We start from the raw sequence: 22277 nt of genomic DNA on the forward strand, positions 1-22277 counted from the left end.
AGGTTGTTGGTTTTGTTTTTTTTTGGTTTTGTTCTTTTTTTTTTAATTTGAATTTAAAATAGAAAATCGACACACACATGCACACACGAGAAAACAAAACAATTTCTTTTCCTTCTTTCAACCATCTCTCCACTGATTCTTGACTCGACAAAGCCAATAGCCTGGGGACCTTCTCGGGAGCATCCCCGGCCGTGTCGCTTGTCCCCCCATGCCCCTCCATGCCCCTCCCCCGCCAGGGCTCAGAGGAGCGGGGGACGCACCCCAAACCTCAGCCGGGACCTCGGCGGGGAGCGGGGCTGGGTTACCCGGAGGGGAAGCTGCGGCGGGGAGCCCGCCCGTGGGCCGGTCACCCCCCTGCCCACCCCGCGGGCGGGCAGAGCCCTCCCCTCTCATCATCATCATCATCATCATCATCATCACTGTCTTCCTCCTCCTCCTCCTCCTCCCGCCCGCCTCCGCGGCCGGGCCGGGGCCCTGACGTGTCCCGCCGCCGATTGGCCACCGGCCGATAGGATCTCGGCGGCCCCGCGTTAAGGCGGGGGAGCGCACGGCGCCGGGCGCAGAGCGCCGCCCGCCCGCCCGGTTACCCCGCTCCGCCGCCGCTCCCGTCCCCGCCGCCGCTCCCGTCCGAGCCGCGCCGCTTCCCCGCCGGCTGGCCATGGAGTACACGCCGCCCCCCAAGCCGCAGCTCTCCTCCCGGGCCAACGCCTTCTCCATCGCCGCCCTGATGTCGAGCGGCAGCTCCAAGGACAAGGAGTCCCCCGAGAGCACCATCAAACCGCTGGGTGAGTGGGGACGGGGGTGTCCGCCGGTGTCCGCGGGGCTCCCCTCCGTCTGTCCGTCCCCGCCTCGCCATCCTCAAAGCTCCGGCAGCCGGGGCAGGCGGCGGCGGGTCTCCCCCTGCCCACAGGTCTTTTCCTCCCTGGCGGAAGGAAAATCCTCACGGCTGAAGCCGGTTTAAGTCTCCCCGTTACCCACCGTCGTTTCCAGGGGAGGCTGCTTACAGCACCAACCATTTTCTAAATTCCTCCAGTTTAAATTACACCGTTTATTTAATCCAGCCTCGCCATTCGTAGAATAATCTCAAACCCTAAAGTAGTTAAGTTTCTCTTCGCTGGTATGAAATGAACCTCTTAAATATTTATTGCAAATCATCGGAGTTTTTAAAGTCAAATAAGGGAATCTCCGGTATCGTGCCTAAGCTTACAAGGGGTGGTAAAACTTGTACGTAGACCTGAAAATCCCTTTGCTCCACAGCTACTCGATGTAGGCTCATATAGACTGTTTTACTCTACATCGGCCGGGAGGATTTTTATAGTAATTCCTCGCGATTTTCGAGTAAGCGATTTCGCTTCTATTCGTCCGCCTCGATTCAGATTCCCGAAGACTTTTAAAAAACATTAGCAACTTTCCCTCCTCCCCCCTGTTTTCTGCGGCTTGTGGTTCTTGCATGTATCCAAGAGTCCGCAGAAAACTAAAAAAAATAAAATAAAACCAAAGTATTAAGCTTTCAGGGCGCCAACGAACAAGTTTACATTCAATCTTGTAAGAATTTAGAAAAGGCAGCTATCTCGGCGTCTGCTCCATCTAATCAACTGACTCAATAGGCTTTACATAGTCCAGGGATTCATTGTAAACTTTATTTTTTAGTCTAGGCGATAACGTAGGCCGGGAATGTTGTAGTATTCCCGTTTACACGGTCTTGTGTTAAACGTAGCTAGTTTTCTTCTTTTTTTTTTTTATAACGCTTGTTCAATTAATTTTTCAAAAAAAATTTTTAACTCATTGCCCCACGCCACTCAGTTAGAAATCGAAGGGAAACGACTGCCTGTAACTCGGTTTTTATTAACCGGAGATGTGGGCGAAATCCTTCTCTGCAGGGACAGGGCGCGTTCGTCGCCTCCCGTTTCTTGGCGGCGGATGCGCCGCCGCATCCCGGTGCCGCAGCAGGGTCCCGGGGCAGACCCCCTCGCCGCCCTGCTCCCTCCTGTCCTCTCCTTCGGCTTAAAGTCCCGGAGAAGCCCCTGAAGCCCCCAAAGCCCCCGCGGTGTTTGCAGGGGGGTTGGAGGCCGGCGGGAGCGCGCCGGGGCGGGCGGCCAGCGCCGGCGGCCGCTACCGCATCCGCGCAGGTTGCGCGGCCGCACGCAGCTTCCCCCGGAGCCTGTTTCTCCAACGGAGCGTGTTTCAGCTTCAGCAAACAGGCCGGGAGGCAGGGCAAAACCGGCTTTCCGGGCGGATGAGCCCGCTCCCGGCGTTGAGTTAGTGTTAGGAGCTGCTTTCCCCGCGGATGAAACGCGGAGACTGCGCGGCCGCGCTGGGGGTCTTTCTGTGTTACGTTCTCTGCCAGCGGCGCGATTTAGACTCGGCCGCCCGCGCTCCCCCCAGAGCGACCCCGGCCCTCAGCAGCCCCCCGGAGCCGAAGCGCTCCAGTTTTAATGAGAATTAGTGACCTTTCCGTGGAAACTCTCGGTTGGCAAGAGAGGGCAGCGCGTTGGTCCCGCCCTGGTCCTCCGCACCCCGCGCAGCGGGTACAAGCCGGGCCGCGGTACCGTGCGCCTTCGGGGAGAGGCGCCGCTCCAGGCGCTTCCCGGAGCTCGTCTCCGAAAATCACCGCCCCTGCCCTCAAACCGTGAGCTGACGCCTAAGAAGCAGCGCGGATCTGGGGGTGTGCGGGACCAGAAGGGGAGCAGCTCAACGATAAGCGCATAGTTTTATTATTTATTTATTTTAAAATAGTTTTTCTCGGCCGTCCCCCCGTCCTGGCTGAATCCCCCCTCTCTCTTTTTCTTCTTTTCTTTTTCTTTTTTCTTCTTCTTTTTTTTTTTTATTTTTGTTTATTCCCCCAAAACCCTGCAGAACAATTCGTTGAGAAATCCTCTTGCGCCCAGCCTTTGAGTGACTTATCCAGCCTGGACCCTCACGGGGATTTTAGCACCAGCCCTTCGTCCCTGTGCACCGAGCCCCTCATCCCCACCACCCCCATCATCCCCAGCGAGGAGATGGCCAAAATCTCCTGCAGCCTGGAGACCAAAGAGCTCTGGGACAAGTTTCACGAACTGGGTACCGAGATGATCATCACGAAATCCGGCAGGTAAGGCTGGGGTTCCCTGCGGGCAGCTTCCTAAAAGTGTCTTTGGAGAGGAGGGGGGGGGAAAGGCAAAACAAAAAAAAAACCCCACAGTTTTTATTGTGGGAGAGCATCACGGATGGGTAAAAGGGGAGGAAGAGGAGGGAGAAGCCGCTTAATTGCCGCCGCGCTGATCAGCAGCCACTCGGCGGGCTCAGCCCGGGGCTGCGCGGCGCGGTGCGATGCGCAGAGCCCCGCGGGGGACAGAGGGAGAGGCGGCAGCGGGATGCGGTGCAGCTGAAATCAGCGCGGGCGATGCCGGCGGCTGGGTTAGAAATGTTGTTCCCCGAATAATTTGGTCTGTGTCTGAAAGCTCCTTCGTGCGGTGCAGTGATTTTTGCGGGGCTGGGTTGGTAGAGACACAGGGAAATGCGGGGCCGTGGGGAAGTGATTCAGTCAGGGCTTGGTTTGGTTCTGTTTGTTGTTCTCTCGATTGCAAATAATGTGCAAAAAAAGAGTCCCAGGCTTTCTCGCCGCCTCAAACCATGTCACTTCTTCAGCAAAGCTTTTGGGTTTTGGGTCAGTCAAATACAGTCTGCAGGAGCCGAATGTCTTTTCGGGTTTTGCAATCCCCAAAGTTCCTTGTTATTAACGTAGTTCCCCGATGATTTTTTTTTTCTAAGTAGCGAGCTCTACCAGCATGTGTTTTTAAAAAGTACTCCGTATAAAATCTGCAATCTGAAGTTTAAAATTTTAAACTGTTCAGAATTATTTATTTCTAGTCTACGGCATAACCTTATATTTTAAAGTTGCGTTTTGTCAGAATTTAAGTGGAGAAAGGAAAGTTTAGTTTTGAAAATTCCTCTCAGAAATACCGTGAGCAGGCTTAAAAGAACATGCATTTAAAATATGTTAGAACATTAACAGCAGTAATTTCTGCAATATTTCCCTAACACTAGTATGGATCCCATAAAAAAAAAAAAATTGACGTTTCTAAGGACTTATGTGCCTTAGGTAAAAATATTTTCTGAAATCGTTGTTTACTTTTAACTAACAGACGAAAGTACACTTCTCTGTTACTTTTTCACTTTTACCGTTTTTTCTTTTTGCTTCCAAAATATCGTTCTGATTTCAAGCTGCTCTATCTGTGCATATTAGAGAGATACACAGGATTTAACTTGTATCATGCTGAAGCAGAATCAATAGGTACTTTAATTTTTTTTAAGGTGGTTTAAATATGATTCTTGCTCTTAGCAGCTTTTCAGAAACTCTCTTATTTCTGTTCTCCATCCTTGTATTTATTTTCTGATTTGCCTTTATTTCAGGAGAATGTTTCCTACAATCAGGGTTTCCTTCTCGGGCGTGGATCCTGAAGCCAAGTACATTGTATTAATGGATATAGTTCCTGTGGACAATAAAAGATATAGATATGCCTACCACAGGTCTTCATGGTTAGTGGCTGGAAAAGCTGACCCTCCGCTCCCTGCAAGGTTTGTAGATTTTACCACTGGCCTTTCTTTTATTTTGTTTCCTTTTTCCCCCTTTTTTCCTTCAAGAAATTCCTGCTATTAATCTTTCCGTGCTGTTTGCAAACAGTACTCTGAGACTTTGTGTCCATGCTCAACAAAGTTAATTGCAAAACTCTAATTTCTGTGATGCAGAATTGGGCCTCAAATCGCCGCTTGAGGTGTGACTTATACTGGATGTCCCAAGGCATGCAGGATTTGGCTAAAGGCTCTTTTAGGTTTTTTGGGTTTTTTTTGGTTTTTTTTTTTTTTTAGTGAAGTTTGCCTCAATTCAGATAAGAAATTTAAAAAAATATAAAAATTTATTTGTTTCTGGAGCTTACTCCCTCCCCCAAGCATTTGACTTCATAATTTAAAGCAATTCAGGCACCACCAGCTAAGTCCAAGTAGAAATACTACATTACAGTTCAATGCTGTTTATGCTTGAAATTATATTATTTCTTGATAACATATCCAGTGTTTACTAAGCAATAATTTTACTCTTGCTTTTAGTTGTCTCTTAGCAGGCAAAGTATGGATCAGTCCTACAGCACAGATTTACTTTTTTTTTTTTGTGTGTGTGTTAAGAAATCACAACATTTTCTGAGACTTTAGGAAAAAAAAATAATCAAGTAAATTCCCCCCCCCCCCTTTTCTATACAGAAACAAAATGCTGTAAAAAAATCAATTGCTAAAAATCATTCCATTAATGTAATTAATGACTGACTCCTTTCGGCATTGGGAAATTGAGGCTGCAGCACCAGGCAGTACGGTAGGAAGGCACTCCAGCGGAGACCCACACTTCATCTTATTTAGCCCGGCACTTCAGGACCTACTTAAGTCCCCAAGTCCTGTAAGACTGAAGCACATGTCGAACGGCTTTGCTGAGTCAGAGCCGGAGATATGGAAATAACATGGATGCCTCTCTGGCTTCAAAGAAACTTTTTTGTGGAGGGCTCTGCGCAGGCACACAGATCTGCTCCAGGTGGCTTAGCCCAGGGTTAGGAACTTGCTTATTACAGAGTCAAAAATTAGAAGTGAAACATAAGAAATGGAAGCACGTTTGTTGTTTTTTTTTGTGTGTGTGTGTGAGTATAGGGACCAAATCCTGCGTGCTTTCCTCATATAAATAGTTTGACTGAAATCTTGCTGACTGCTGATCTCTGGAAGGCAGCTCAGGGAAGTAAACAAACAAAAAGTGCATGCAGAGAAGCTGTGATTAAAGACAGCAACCTAGGAGTTATGTCGGCTTTGTTTTCATGGCCAAAAACTCCTTCTTGCAATGTGGTTAACGTCTGAGGGCTTCATTTGACGTATTGTAATGGGCACTGATCAAAACCCAAAGAAAAAAAAAAAACCCAGATCCTGCTCCAAAAGAGTCAGCATCAAAAGAAGAAATAAGGGAAGGACAGAAATAGTTTTAAGGCAGGGTTCTCCCCTTCTTATTTTTCTGTTCATGTGCCTCTTGGGATACATTTGAATAGGCGGCTAATTCACACAATCTAGCATAGAGTAGTTCAATGAGGAAATATAAGAGATTGATCCTTGGAGTAATCTGCAACTGCCCTACTGACTGCTTTAGAGCTGAGGTCAAACCTTCTTGGAGTTTGTATTTATTATCATGGTACTGTGGTAACTCTTTAAGGTCCTCATTGAGTCAGTGCCCCTGTGTGCAAAAGTATACCTCTGCTGTTTCATTTTCCAGCATGTTTTCAGGATGTTTTGCCCCTGTGTGCAAACATGTGCCTTTTCCTGTTTCATTTTCAGGTTGCTTAGCCAAAAGACCAGTGATGATAGCACAGGCACAGATTGCTTTTTCTTTGTATGAACAGTACTTAAATATCCATTTGTGCACTTTCTCCTTCTTACGCTCCTGTTTGGCGAGAAAAAGGTTGTCAAGAGGTTCAGTGTGCAGACGTTTGCATTACTAATGCTTTTTCTGGAGCGTTAATGCATCTTTTGAGGTGGGAAGCCTCAGTCTTGCTCGAGCAGATTAAAAGCAGTGCTCCTCCCATCACAAAATGGGTTTGGTCCTGCTCCGGTGACAGGAGCCCTTAATGAAGTTATCACCCATGATTTCTTGTCTTCCAAACACACGGTTTTAGCTCTCCTTACTTGAGGAGTGTCAGCGAGGGGCATCGGCGTGCTGAGCGTCTGGGCACCGGTACCCAGGTGCTGAGCCCCCCCACGCACATCATGGGGGGGCATCTGCATAGGCACAACAGCGTCAGGGGAATTATTCAAGAGTCACGTTATGTACGGATGTAAGACTTTGCAGGATCAAACCCGTTAGATGTTTTGCTCTTTCCATTATAAAAATAACTTTCAACGCTAAGACAACTTCCTCCCCCCCCCCCCCCCCAAATTAATAAGTATTCTGTGATTCTGTTTGAAAGATTAGCCCTTCAGGGAACTTTCTACAAAACCCAGTTTTATCCCTGTCTTCCTGCTGTCAACATTTAAGACAAGTTTATGTTGCAACGAACACTTAAATAAAAATACTTTTTAGAGAGTCTTTTGTAAGTCTTCTAAAGTGCTATCTGGGGATAGAATTCCTATGTGATATTTTATGTTTGTTCTTCCAAATTGCTAACACTGTGTGAAACATCAGTTTAATAAGTTTCAGCACGTACCTTTGTTCGCTCTTCTTCCTTTTTCACCTCCTTTCTTTCACTCAAAAGTCTGTGCGTTTTGTTTTGTTTGGTGTTTTTTACTGTATTTGGCTTCAATCATTTGTTTAACAAAGTTATAGTGTTTACAGATTCACAGAGAACTCTAGGTAGAAGGCCTTTAAAAAGTACTATATTTTGCAAATTATTTGAGACATTAAGGTAATCCAAAGCAGCATGCACAGGGCTTGTAGGACCAGACCAACTGTTAAACTAAATAGACGGAGATCAGTGTCGCATTCCAAAATACACAAGAAGGAAGCAGTACCCAAACCTTGCATATATCACGAAACATTATATGCCACGGAGCAGATTCACATCCTAATATGGCTTCTAAAGCCTCTGTGATTTGGAGCGAGCAGCCCCTCGCATCTGGCTGGCCTGTAGGCAGCAGAGCCCCCGTGAACTTCTGGGGGAGCCTCGTGCGCCGCGCTGGAATGTGCGCGTTCGTTTCTCCAACCCCTTTGCTCGTGGTTTCGTCGACGACTTCTACTTCAGTGGGCGATACGTCTAGTTTTGAACCCTCTTTTCCGAGGCATAGAAGCTCAGGCTGCAGGGGAAGCAGGCGGATCACTGTAGTTCACCAGGTGGAACCACGTGTTGTAGCGGGATCGACGGCATGTAGCAAATGAGTGAAGAAAACCAAGGTCTATTAATACATTTATGTAACCGATATTCAGGTGCTGATCCTTCAGTGATCTTCCCGTTAGCGCTCTGCTAATATCCAGGTGCTTTGTAGTTTGAAAGCAGTGCCAAGCAGTAACCGCCTATGGCATAAAACAATTGTGCTCAGCTTTTAGGCACATGAAGATCTTTTTACTCACTCCCCAGCACGTTTTTGAAATGTGTTCAGCTTTTTGGTCCCCATTAGCCAAACCTTGCTGAGCCTGACACTCTGTGATCATGGTAAACATTATTAGCTATCCAGACATAAAAAACTAGGAGTCAGGCTAAAGAAAAAAAGTAAAATAAAGTTCACAAGACGGGCTGAAAAGTTGCAGGACGTGTTTGGAACTCTTTTAGTTTTGCCTTCTCTAATTCAGGGGTCTAAAGATTGAGATTTTTGCACTTTTTTTTTTTTTTTTTAAACAGCAAGGCAAAGTTAATTTTCATTAGAGGTAAAATTCTTTTGACGTAACAGGATTCCAGGTCTTGGTTTTTCAGATACATCAATATTTTTCATGAGCCTTGTGGTGCAATCAGCAGTCGACAGCAGTGAGGGTGCCTGTATGCTAGGAATATTTTATTGCGCCAGGAGCCCTGGCTCAGCATCCCTCCCGCGGACACAGCCATACCAGCCAAGCTGTGCTTCAGATCAATGTAAGGAAAATTTCCTGCACATCTGAAGCGAGCCGTGCCAGTAAAACTTTAGTTTTGCTGCGTCTTGGGGATTCTGCTGGCAAAAACAGGGAGGGCAGGATCAAATCTCCTTCCTCTTTGAGCGAGAGGGCTGTGCTCCCTGGAGTCTTTAGTACAGGCGTTCCTTGATTAGGAACCAGCGTAGTCTACCAGAGAGTTACGCCCCATTGCTTAGTGGTTTTTCCATTCTCCTCTTCCTCCAGCAAAATCGTAGCTCAACAACAAATGTTTGTCTTTCTAACCCGTCACCTCAGCGCTGCCCCACCTGCCTAATGGGAGAAATCCATCTGTGGGGCCAAAGGCATAACCTGAAATGAGAGTCAGGCCCTCAGCAGCAATAACCACCACCAACAGAAGCAGAACAGGTCCCGTTTGCGCTAGCTGAAGGTCTAGTTCAACCCTTAATTCATTATCAGAGAAGAACATTTGGGTTAAATAATTCTCAGCAATATGTTATTCCTACAAAATAATTGTTTTTAAATAGCCTGGCACTTGCAATTAGTCTAGTCGTAATGTCTATATCATTGTATCTACATGTCTTCTATGCTTCCTTTTCTTCTGCTTAATTTCCCAAGTGGTGTATTGTTAATTACAGAGCTGCAATTAATTTTTTCATGTCAGACCACTGTGCTGGACTGCAGCCTTCAACCTCTTATAAACAGACGTCACCACAGCTAACATGTGATCGAGTGCAGGTTAAAATCATTATCACGGCTTAATGTTACATATAAAGAAAAATGCATTTTTATCTACATTCCCCCATTATCTCTCTAATGACACCGTGTTTTTTCTCTCGGAGCTGTAGTCATTGTTATTTTAAGTGCTTGTTAGTACAGCTGTGGGGAAAGACATGATCAATTTTTCATTTGGGAAAAGACACAACAGCAAATGTTAATGTCTCCATTTTAGATAACTAGATAAAATAATAGGTATGGTTAGAGAGCAATCTAGCACTTGGACATGGGATTCTTCATTGCGTTCCAGTGAATTAAACAACTCGAGTCATCTGCTTTACTGTCTTTCATTAATGGCTGTATTTCAGGCGTTCATTGATTTGGGGGAGATTGTGTGTGTCTCATTCAAGTAGCAGCTCTGTGTTTACACTAAGCTCTCAGGAAATCCGTGTCTGTGAAACCACCGCATATCCCGAAAGCAAGATATTGCGGGCTTTTTCATTTCATACAGAGGTGGTGCCCAGGCACGAGCCAAGAGGTGAGATTTTTATGAGCAGGCCTTTTCCCTGTGTTTTTTAGGTTGTACGTGCACCCTGACTCCCCCTTCACGGGAGAGCAACTGCTGAAGCAGATGGTGTCCTTCGAAAAAGTCAAACTCACCAACAACGAGCTGGATCAGCATGGCCACGTGAGTAGACCTCCTGGTGGGAAAGGGTAAAGGAACCGCAACGGGGGAATTGCTCTCCTGTAACACAGGGCTAAGCTTCTGGGGAGACACCGCAATGGGGAAAGACTGCCATAGCCCCCCATGTTGCCCCTTTCTTGGCCAGTCCTTCCTACCGCAGTGGAGGAGGATGCTGTGTGAAGCTTAGACATGTTGGGTTTTAATCTCTGTTGTAGAGGAACAGGTAACTTCAGAAATCAGGTTTTTAAACTTTCATAAGGTAGAGCCCAGGTCAACACAAGTGTTCAAATCGTGCTCCTACTGCTGTCAGAGGCAGAACATCCATCGGAGACAAGTTCAGTGTGGAGTTGAGCATCAAAGCGAGGGAGAGAAAGGAGGCGGGTGAGCTCTTTGTCGTGCTTCTGCCTGCATTTTGCTGTGACTTGGCAGTATGCTCTGCCACGTGCACTGGCTAGCAAGCTCACACGCTTTTCCATGTGTGCTTGGAAGCTCCCTCTTGTTACAGGAAACCTGTTAGGGTTGAGTCTATCAATAAGAGCTCTTGTACTTCCAGACTCAACGCAGCATGGCCACAGAGTCATCAGAAAATAGTGATGTGACACCAAAGCACGGGCTATTGAATTATAAAAATAAGTGTGCCTCAGTTGCCCTTGAAATAATTGTAGGCTACCTGCAAGTCAAAGTGCCACAGCGTGGACTTGGGCCTCTAAAGGAGGCAGGTCCCAGCTCCGATTGCTACCAGTTTGTTGTCACAAGCCCTGAGGTTGGAAGCTGGTAAATAGGATGCAGAACCGGTGGCCATGAGCTCCTGCTGTGCTCCATCAGTGGGGACAACTCCTTTAGCTACCCAACTGTCTAATGGTAGGTGGTAAGAACAAGTGTTGTCTGGCCTGTCCCCTCCCCAAAAGTGCCTGGAAAGCACAGGAATGGCTTGGTAGCACCTCCAAATTGCAAAGGAAGGCTGCAGAAGCAGGGGGATGGATTTGAAAGGGTTGTTGGCTGAGAACAGGGCAGCTAAGAAGAACGAGCCTAAAGGCAGTGTTAGTAAACGAGGTGTCAGGAAGAGGGGAATGATTTTGAACTCTGAAGCATGTGTAGGGGTAATTAACCTGTGAAGTTGAATAATTGTGGCATACATAGTATCAGAAATCCCTCCCCTAGCGTGGTGTTTATTGCCTTTTTGGACTGCGTGAGACAGTGCCTGTTCGTCTGAGCTGCGTTCTGCGCCAATGTTTCTCATCTGAAAGACAATTTCTACTAATTTCAAGACCTAAAAATTGAACCGCAGCCATGATCATTTAAAATATATCCTGGAAACAGTGACAACAAAAGTATTTTTTTTTTTAAAAAAAAAGCAAGCCCAGATTGATGCCTGTGTGTTCTTCTTTTGTTAAGTTCTGTGGGTATATTTTTCTTGAATCCGGTTCCCACTGTTGCTCCCTTCCTGACTAGCGGAGAATGTCTTCTTTTTTTCCTCTCTTTTATTTCATAATCTGTAGAAGGGCAAAGCTGAAGATTTGTGGGCTCTATCACCGAGTGATGATAGAGCAGTATACGTGCGCATTTAAAAAGAAGCATTTTTCATCATAACAGGGGCCATGTGTGCCTCTAATAAAGCGCTCGCAGCAGTATATTGCAAACTAGTTAGGAGCTGTGCAGTTCCCAGAAGCCCAGATGAGTATAAAAAAGAAGTCGGTCTGAGAAGCTGTCGGGAACAGAGACATGTGACAGAGCAAGAAGACGTAATCGTCTCAAATACAGGCGGTGGGAGAAAATGGCCCGTAGCGTTTGAGATGCGGTCTCCCGATTCACTTTCCAAGAAGCGGCAGAGGTGGATCCTGTTCTTTACGCAAAGTCTTTGGAGAGCCGAAGTGGATGGAAAGTTTTACGCGTTCAGTCAAGAATAAGGCCTGAAGGCATGATCCCGTGTTGAGATTTGCGTGACAAGTGTTAACGCCTTCGCAGAGCACTCCCTTTTTAAAATTTTGTGGGTTTTTTTGTGTTCCAAATTAGGCTGTCAGGTTTTATGTGCTGCCTTATTGAAGCTGTGTAAATACCATCATTGGGTGCTCAGCAGAATTAAGGAAGAAATTAATTCTTTAAGGAGGGCTCACTGTGCTATGGCCAATGGCATTTCTGAGCTCCCGTGTACTAAGAGAAGGAGAGAATTGAAATGCCTCCTGAAACCTCTCCCTTCAGTTTGAAAGAGCCCTTCTTCACGGACGAGAACTTTTTAATCGGCCTGCTAAAATCGTGATTATGTTTGATAAGGGGTGTTGGCTCCTGAGGAAGTTTTAATGACCTAGAAAATACCTATAAATACTAGTTATAGGTAGAGAAGCTAGATCCAACCTAATTCCAGTTTGTTCTAGTTGCTTGCTTTCTCCATCTTCCAGAAGACAGTTTTGGTTGTTAAGGTAATTGTGGTGTTTTATTTGTAGGGTGGTTCATTTCCTGAAAAGGAATCTGTAGAGAAGAGAGGCATTTGTTTGTTCCAGCATTTGTTTGTTTTCTCCTATTCCGAGACTTTTGGAGTTGGCAAGCATCTCTGCTTGTGTATCTTCAGCAGCGTGCATAACTCCACAGCTATGTACATATTCTCCCCAAGCATCAGGCAGAAGTCTTATCTCTGTGTGCATGACATACAGCTTGCTCCATGGAAACACTTTCAGATATCCTTACCAGAGGAAGGAAATGGTTCCTGTCTCTGGATTTTTACAGCCAAGCAAGTGATTCCCATTTTTCTGGTTGTGGAACATTTATGAACGTGATTTTTTTTGGCAGATTTCTAGTGATGTTTTTCACAGAGGCTGCTGCTTTTAGGATTTTTGGTTGCACTTAGGTGGGGTAGCATCAATTCTGGTTTATGGTGTGGTGAACAATGAGTGTATACGTTATTGTAATTGCTTTTCTGGCATTTATGATAGCAAAACACAAACACATGAATATTTGTGAAAGCAAACACAAAGGTGTGAAAGTGGCCAACAAGTAACTGTGAAAGTGGGGGTTTCAGAATACCCGCCAGGAGTTACACCTAGGGTTTTTTCTTTTAAATTCAACCTGGCAGAAGTTAGGAACCTCCGTGCTTTTAGAAAGCAAACTTTGCCTGGTAACACTCTTCTTCGGTGAATGTGGAAGCCGCGTTCACAGCGTAGTTCCTGAATTCAAAGTCACCTCGGGGATTTTGCAGCTGGCATCCAGATTGCCTCTGGTGACCGGTCTGCAGTCAGTGGGATCCAGATGCCTACAAACCTGCCTGACCTTACATCAAGCAGGATCCTGTAAGGATGGATCCTGGTCATCTCCCCTGCCGTAGGCTGTCAGCACGAGGGCAGATGGCACGGCTAGGGGCCTGTGACCATGCTGTAATGACAGAAAGTGTGTGTCAGTGGGCTGCCGTAAGTATATGTGCACTTAATGGTTCTCTCTGGGCACACCAGCATGAGTACGCAGAGCCGGCATCAGGAGTTTTCTGATAGATACACCGTGCAGGAAGGGGACTGCTTGGACTTTGAGACCACCATTGGATGTACTCTGTGTATCTAACTCCCTTAAGCTGTTTTGATGGTCCTAAGATAAGAAGATGCATGAATATTAAGGGGCATCTTTTGACAGTACCTTTCTGACTTCAATATCAGTGAGTGCTGCAACATCGGCAGACTGTGCAGGGATGCAGAGAGAGCATTACACGCACAGGCCCTCATGAAAAGGAAATAGTGACCTTAACCTTGGCCATGCATCTTTTGTGACCTCCTGGCTGCATTCGGTACTTGTTTTGTACCTGAGCAGCCTGACTTGTCTCTGGTGGGAATGTGTGTGTAGAGCATCATGGCAGGGGATGTTATCCATGTGCGTGTTTGGTTTCGGAAAACTTCCATAAAGGATTATGTGGTCTCATTTGAGAAATTGAGTTTCTTTATCGTAATCTGCATTCACAGAGGAGTGAAGGGAAAGGGCATGTGTGGGAGCTGGCCTGTCCCAGCCTTTTCCTCCTTCTGCTCGGCTGCTGCTCAGATGTAATGCCTTGGTGTGGATAACGTGGCCATGAAAGGCAATGGGAAGCGTCGAGCTCTGTGAGCCAACCCCTCAGTAAGCTCACCACCGTCCATGCCCCATCCTTTAAAATGTCTTTTCCAGCTGCTTAGAGCAGCCCAAGTGACTCGGCTGGTACGACAACATTTTACAAAAAGAGGGAAACGTGTTGAAGATATTAACAGCAAGGTCAATGCCCGGGGGGTGTGTGCATATATAAAATGGTGAAGTGATTTGAGAAAAGACTTGATTTAGTAAAACTGGACATGCAAAGCTTTCGGGACAATGGTTCCCCATCACTGTAATGATTTTTCATCTCGCTGTGTGGCCTTCCCCCAAGCCACAGTGGAAGTCATACAACATTTGGCCCCAAAGGAACAGCAAAGAAAATGCTGGTGGAAATTTTAGCCATGACGCAGCTGTCTCTAAGCTCCCCCCTCCAATGCAACATGCAACCTTTCTCCTTGACTGAGTTAGCATGAAATACTGCACCACTTCTGCTGTGTTTCAGCTGAAGTTAACGCTTCCCGAGGAATGCACATTAGCTATTCCAGATGTACAGAGCTGGCTGTAACGTCGTTATGGCCCCTGCAAAATAGAACCACCCACACCATTGCCAATTTCGTCTTGTGACTGTGATTATATCCAAAACAAGGACTGGTGCGAGCCGAGCTCTGTATTTAATTCTTCTTATATTGTAATACTGTGGTTAGAGGCAGCCAAACAGGCCTCCAGCCAGCGGTAACTGAAGCGAGTGGGACTCTCGCTTTGGCTCCAGTGAACGTTGAAATTGGTTAGTTGGTACCTAAGGTTTAGAATTATTTTGGAAGCTTGTAAACAATTACTAATGAGGATAAAATGGCAAAACCTAGTCATTTGGGGGTTCGCTACCAGTTTCCCTCCTTGCTCTCATTTTCGGTAGTCTGCGGTGAAGAGCATCTACAAAGTAGTTTGCTTTAAAGGTTTGTCACAGTAAAAGGATCTGGGGAGTTTTATTTTTGGTCAGCTGGTTTGTGCTGGTGGCGGTGGTGATTTTTGGGTTGGATTTTATTTTTTTGGGGTTTTTTGGTTGGTTGTTTCTTTTTTTGGCCTTTTTTTGGCCTTTTTTTTTTTTTTTGAGGGGTTCCTGGCTGTTTTCATTCTGCACCTGCACATTTTTGCAAGTGTGGATTCATGGTCGCGACCTTTCCAGAGTTACATATTTACACTGGCAGCTGACACCTGCAAACTGGGGCACACGCTAGCAATAACAAGTCCTGTATGTAAAACACCTCACCTGTAGGAACAGGTATTTATGCTTCAAGAAACGTGTGCTCACCAGTGGCGTAGGCATGAAAGGGAAACCAGCTCCTGGGCTGCTGGCTTTTCCAGCTTCATTTTCTGGGACTGCCCAAAGGAGCTGGAGACTTTGCTCTGAAAATCAGCCCCGGCTAGTTAGATTTCAGGTGTGTCCCCTGCAGTGTTAACTGGGTCTTTTTTCTCCCCTTCGGTTCTATGGCCTCGGAGGGTCCTGTTACCCTTCCTCTCAGGACAGCACCTTCTCACTCTTTCTTGCAGATCATTTTGAACTCCATGCATAAGTACCAGCCAAGGGTCCACATTATTAAGAAGAAGGATCACACGGCTTCTTTGCTAAATCTGAAATCGGAAGAGTTCAGGACGTTTATCTTTCCAGAGACAGTTTTTACAGCTGTTACCGCCTACCAGAATCAATTGGTGAGTACGGTTGCTAATTTCCGCGGATTTAACTAAATCCCACCCCGCTGAAAACTCCCTTTCCCCCAGTCTAAGCTAGGAAACTTTCTGATATAACCTACCTTTCCATGCCAACATCTGGAGTGATCTTGCCCAACCTAATTCATATTCAGGAGTAATTCTTATGTATACGGGTAGTACTAGTAACTTCAAAGGCCTGTAAGGATTATTCATGGAAGTAAAGATGACATGAAAGAGGCTTCCATTTGTCCTCCCCTCTGTCTATACAAAGCCGTTTGCGTATTATCATTTAGTCCTTTCTAATTATAGCTCATTAAGGAACTGTGCTCATTTGCAGTGATCTTTCACACCATGAGCTGAGAGATATTCTGGTTTGCACATGATGATTTCATTGGCATAAAAAGTTGACTAATTAAGCTGTAAGGCTCAAACGTAAGGGAAATCACTCAGAGATATGCTTTTCAGAGGCTGCCCAGATTACATCCAGATGTCTGAATTTCAATTTGCATGCCAGTGAATAATATATACAAAATGGAGGAGATCATAACAATGGGTTGCTAATGAGTAATTTTAGGAAGTATATAAACAATCGGAGAGCAGAGGCTCTGCTTGACAGTGGATAAGGCTTTAATATTTAAGTCAGTGGAAATATGTTGCTGGCTTCAGTGCGATTCAGAGTCTGTTTCAAGGGGTTAATGACCATAGCACTTCAAAAAAAAAACCTCTTTCTCTCTCTAATTCCCTCAAGTTAAGACAAATATAAGTAGTGTCCAAACATGTGGGCAGGCAGCATCCCAGAGTCAATGTACCTGCTGGTTTATTTAAAGGAGTCTGCATTTCTTATTAAGAAGCAAAAGTAAGTAATTCCTAAATGCTATGAATAAAACGAAACTGCTGCATAGGGGGCCAAAGAAGCTATGAAGGTAATAGTAGTAGTATTAATTCGGTCCTTATGACAGACCCCACATCCCACTTTAAGGTTTTAATATCAGAATGTATTGATTTTAAACTCAGGTTTGTACCCGAATGCTGTAGAGAATGCATTCAGCACCTGGCAATCTCAAGAATATAATGTTTGGACAGGCGGTTAGATTTTTCCACGTAACGTTCTGTAGAAACCAGCAAAATAGTAACAGGCACAAAACCAGCGAAACCTGGAATTTATTTCTGTAGGATGGATTTGTGTTTACCGATGATATTTACACCAGAGATGTTTCTAAACTAACCTTCCCAAAGCACATACATTGAGTCCTGGAAAATTTCTCAATGGAACATCTCCGGAACCCCTAGAGGTTGATGCTGTCATTTTATTTATGACTAATGAAAATGGAGCCTTTTTTCATTTTTGCCATTTCTTTCAGAACTGTTTTAAGGAGGGGTTGATTACATTTCTGGAGGTTATTAGATAAAAGCTAAATACATTACACTTTCAACAAACTATCTCATAATTTAAGATTTAAAGGGCATGCATTTATTTAAACAGTCAAACCACTGCCACAGAGTTGAATTGTAGGTCAGATTTCATTTTAAAATGCTTTCTAGCAGATGTTCTCTGATTGTTTGTGAGACAGTCTCTCAGGAAAAATATGGCCATAAATGATCGTGAGTCTCATCTGGCTTCAGTGGATACAAAAAGTTTCTCTTGTGATGTCATACCAAATCTTTAATATTAGGAAAATGGAAGTTTGATTGGTGAAAATACACTCAAGAGATGAATAGATGTCCTTATTATTCTGCAGTGCAGTTGGCTTGGTGTGTTGGTGATCTAAGTCAATGGAACTAGTTAGAACTTGTCTTTGTTCAAGGTAGTTTTCAAAGTGCTGCCATAAAAATGTTCGCTGCACGTGAGGCACTAACCCGCCGCTCTTTGCAACATCACCACGAGTCGAGGGCTTAGGGATACCTTGGGAGTAGGATGAGACAAGGTCCGTGGCAAGGCTATTGTTCAAGGTGGTTTCCATCATTTGTACTTGCATGATTTGTCCCATCCCTGGAAGTGTTCAAGGCCAGGCTGGATGAGGCTTTGAGTAGCCTGGTCTAGTGGGACGTGTCCCTGCCCATGGCAGGGGTCTTGGAACTAGATGATCTTTAAGGTCCCTTCCAACTCAAACCATTCTGTGATTCTAGGATGAGACAGCCTCAAACCGTCAGCCAGTGCTGAGATCCCGTGCTGCTTGACCAGCCCATAGGAACAACTGGTGAGCTGCGGTGCCTCTTGCGTAGCCCCTCAAAGCAAGGACCTTCCCCAGAGAGCCCCTTGCTCCTGGATGGGAGCCCCTTGCGACACGCTGGGCAGGGAAGGCAGCAGCCCAGGGGTGCAGTGAGTTTCCCAGGGCTGCAGAGCAGGTCGCTGGCAGCTGCTCAGCACGTCATTCATATACAGCAGAGCAGTGATTAAATACTCAGATTTTGCCTTTGTAAGCCTGTCTCTCCCTCTCCGTGTTTCCCTCCCAGAAGATGTCTTTCTCAGAATGAAAAGTTGGGTTCAGTTGTCCTCTTTTTTTAAAAAAAAAAAATTTGGAGGAGAAGCCACCCTGTTTTGAAATACCTTTGTTTGACGAGAGCATTTGATTGTTTGAGGATTTGGAAAAGCTCCCTTTTCTTTCTGAGTCTCGAGGGCCAGCTATTAAAAATGAGGTTGTGGCCTCTGCAACACAGGCTTTTTTTGAGGAAAGCCAGGCTGACATGGCCACCCCATATGAAATGCTGAGAGCTGTTGATCTGCATGGGCTTCAGCTAGAGTTGGTGGCATTCACTGCCTTGCAGGACAAGTCCTGTGTTGTCCCTCATCAAGCTCCAACTCCCAGTTAACAGCCTTTTTTTATTTCTTGGAAGAAGTATGGCTGGAAAATCTGAATATTATGATGTCTCAGGTTTTATTCACCAAGTCTCATTTGGTTGGACAGCTAGAAAATTTCTCAAGGGCAATGGTGTATTTTTTTTCCTGCTCCCAAAAAGCACAGTGGAAGCCACCACCTATGCCTGAAAAGTTTCACTGCAAAGTTAAGGGGAGCCCTGATGCTTTGGGGCAGAGGGAGTCCTGATCAGTGGGTTCCTCTGGCAGAATGGAAAGGCTGACAGGATGTGCTGGGCAGGTTTGTAGCTGCATTTGAAGACAGGAAGAGAACTGTGGTTGTAAGAGCTGTTTTTCCAGGACTCTGATGGTTTTAATGACGTTACTCCTTTAACACATGCTCTGTCACTTTAAATCTGAGTTCTCCCCACATTTTTCCTCCCTCCTTCCTTTCCTTAGCCTCTTCCCAGGCAAAAACAGTTAAATTGCCCCTGTGTGATGGCTGGTAGGTCTGGCTGAGAAGATTTGGATCCCAGTAAAAAAAAAAAAAAAAAAAAAAAAGGCGGGGTTGAACTGAAGCAACATCTTCAGGTCTGCGGGCAGTGGCTCCTAGTTTGGGCTCATACTAGGTGACGTGCAGCTCCACCACCGAGGCTCAGATGTTAGCAGGGTGCTGGGCAGTGCTGGTGGAAAAGACAACCTAAGTCATGCTGTTAAAGTAATTTGAAGCAGTAATGTTGTATGTGGGTGGGTTCCTCCTGCTCTGGGTAACATGAAGGCTGAGCCCACCGTGCCTTCAGTCTTTCCATTGCCATATGTATAATACACCCTGGTTTGCCTCCCCAGCTTTGCGGCATATCAAAAGTAGCGTGCACACACACACTCACAGGAGCATGGATAAAATTAGCAGTCAAGTCAGGAGGATGGATTGGTTAACACTTTGTACGCTGCAATACCTTAACACTATATTCATGTTGCGTTGCTCTTTTCTGTGTTTCCAGATAACCAAGTTGAAAATTGACAGCAACCCTTTTGCTAAAGGATTCCGGGACTCTTCCAGACTCACTGATATCGAGAGGTAATGGGGACTTTCTGTTTACTTTCCATGTAGATAAGATAAAGAGAAGAGAGAGTTTGTAGGAAAAGCATCCTTTCAACTCCTGAGAAGCCATGCATTTTAATGTTATCTTCTTGCATATAGTAAGCCTCCTCCACCTCCTTTAAAAATACTTATAAACTTTATGAAGAAAGAGCTGTTTTGAATTTTGACATCTGTTCCAGTTGGAGCCAATATATTCATCGTCTTGAGGGGGCTTCTTGAAGGGGGGAGAGGGTCAGTTTTACAACTTCAGAATGAAAAGCTTTTTTCTTATCATGCCATTTAATCCTGTTGAGGGCTGTGAATTGGGTCACTGGGAAGCAAGGGCAGTGGTCCTGTGAAAAACAGCTTTATAGCTCCCCACTGCTCCACACAGTGGAAAAGAGAGAGGGGAGCTTCCCAAAATACACTTCAGCAGTCCCAGACACTGAAGTCAGCAATTATTGCCATCAGGACAAATCCCATAACTCCCACTCTGACGACAAAGATGCCATTTTTGTTTCACCAAAATTGTACTGCAGGCTGCACCAGGGGAAAGCTTTATCTGGAAACTGTTGAGTTTTGTGTGTGTACAGCTCATTATAAGTAACTGCTGCCATAGGGACAGAAGCATTAACCCACAGTTGAGTAGGAAATAAACTTCAATCTCTTGGTAGCTCTCCAGCACGTCACATTTTTATGATATCGTGTCAAATAGTTTGGCAAACGAAGCGAATTAAGCTGCCTGCATCCTTTAGCCTGGAAGAGAACTCGATGGAGATGGATATAGCACATCCAAATTTTCCTATGAGCACACAATCATGAAAGAAAGTTTGGAGAGGCCAAAACCCTCTAGGCTCCTATGTAGGGTTATCCAGATGTATCTGTGCATCAGCTTTCACGGGTGCATATAGGGGACAAACTGCTCAATGAAGTCATATTCATACAGCTAGAGAAAGTCTTTACAGCATTTCAAAAGTACAACAATCTAAGCAGGTCCGTGGCTGGGAAATAGCCGTATATTTTATACCTTACTAGTGACTGGATCATTGGCGATCCATTGATCGCCAGTGAAAAAACACTAATTTGGGGAGCAAGCTTGTAGACTGCAGTGCACACTTGCAAAGTTGTTAAAAGTTGCTTCCTAAGTGAAAGTCTTAGTTGAAAATGGGGGGAAAAAAACCCAAAGGAGATATAATTAAAATAGCGCAGCCTGCTGTATTGACAAAGTATTAAGGTAAGCAACATGTAAAGCTCAGATTTGTATGCAATAAATAGTCAATAAACGACCTATAGAAAGAGAAAAGACTTTGATTTTTCACATTTTGGTTTCCTTGTTTTACAGACAGGCGATATCTAATGACACAGCTTTGTAAGGGCTGAGAGAGTCCGAATAGATAAGCTGGGAGAAAAACTTAGTTACCTCTGTGCAGATGAACCAACTATCGTGGGGCTGGATATGAAGGGAATTTTTCCAGAGGACATCTTATTATAACAGCACATGGCAGGGAGTCAGAAATGCTGAGCATAAACTGCAGTGCCCTTTTGTTTATTGATAAGTGCAAGAATAGAGACTGAGACAGGCAGCTTAGCCCAGGCACGAACGCTGCCATGAAAGATAAGGTAGCCAAATGTGAAACCTACAATAAATACAAGAAACAGAAGGTGACAAGTAAAAAAAATGACATTAAAACTCTGGATTTGAGAGTCCAAGTTTGGGTAAGGGCTTACTTGGACTTAAATGGGAAAGCTTAGCCCCGCTCAGGGAAAAACAATATTTAAAAAAATAAAACCTGCTGCACAACATACCAGGTAATGAGATAGGAAATTCTCAAACAGTCTTTTACCAGCCCTCTTGTGTGTTCACTTTTACTAAGTTGTCTGATACGGTCCAGAAATACCAAGGGTTTTATTCAGTTCCAGCATTAACATATTCAGGCAGACGAGAATGTCATTCTCTAAGTGCCCACTGGTTCTATAGATGTCATCTTAGTGCCAGCAAAATTGCTGTGTAGCATTCTGCTACAGAATGTAGCATTCTGCTGTACAGAAATCTGCTACAAAGCAAAAGAAACAGCAAAGTGAGATATGACAACAGGAAGAATTTCTTGCTCGATGTCCATTGCAACATGGATTACAAGATGTAGGTGATACATCAAATAGTACAGGATGACTCTTGCTTGGTCTAGTTGGAAACTTAGTCATATCTATAAGATCGCTGCCCGAGAAAAATATTTATTTGCCAGGAAAAAGACCATGCAGGCCAAATGCACATTTGCACAGCTTGTGAAAATTGAATAGTTATCTAGAAGCTGTGAAAATACGGTCCATGCACTGCTTCCTAAGCAGGCCTGCGTGGAGCACGTGCATGCATAACCCGCGGTGCTGTGCCGTGATCCTAATGGTCTCCTGTAAAGCATCCTGTGATGTTAGGGCCAAGAGAGCACTCATTTATCGCGAGTTCCAGCTTTTCCGAATGACCTAAGTAGTGTGAAAGTGTACAGAGCTTTGTATTTCATTTCCAGGTATTTAAGCCTGCTTTTTCCTAAACAGCCTTTGGGGAGGGAAACAAATCAGATCAATTGATCTTTAGAGACCTAAAGAAATTAAATTAGTCTGGAGTCAGTTACTGCACTAAACCATCCAGTAATTGGATTGCTCCTTGTAACTGATTGAAAACAGCCTCTATCTGTAACAA

General features: G+C 45.1%; 1 protein-coding gene across 1 annotated transcript in view; it reads left to right on the forward strand.

Annotated features, from left to right (window-relative positions):
• Positions 1-241: 241 nt before the first annotated feature.
• TBX20 (T-box transcription factor 20) overlaps positions 242-22277 on the forward strand; it is a 39328-nt gene continuing 17292 nt past the window's right edge. Inside the window, exons 1-6 of the mRNA XM_063325508.1 lie at positions 242-785; positions 2857-3091; positions 4393-4557; positions 9854-9962; positions 15549-15707; positions 19503-19579. Of these exons, the coding sequence (XP_063181578.1) occupies positions 659-785; positions 2857-3091; positions 4393-4557; positions 9854-9962; positions 15549-15707; positions 19503-19579 (872 nt within the window). The 5' untranslated portion in view covers positions 242-658. The remainder of the gene's footprint in view (positions 786-2856; positions 3092-4392; positions 4558-9853; positions 9963-15548; positions 15708-19502; positions 19580-22277) is intronic.

The sequence above is a fragment of the Chroicocephalus ridibundus genome, chromosome 2 (assembly GCF_963924245.1).
Source record: "Chroicocephalus ridibundus chromosome 2, bChrRid1.1, whole genome shotgun sequence".
Classification (NCBI taxonomy): Eukaryota; Metazoa; Chordata; class Aves; order Charadriiformes; family Laridae; genus Chroicocephalus; species Chroicocephalus ridibundus.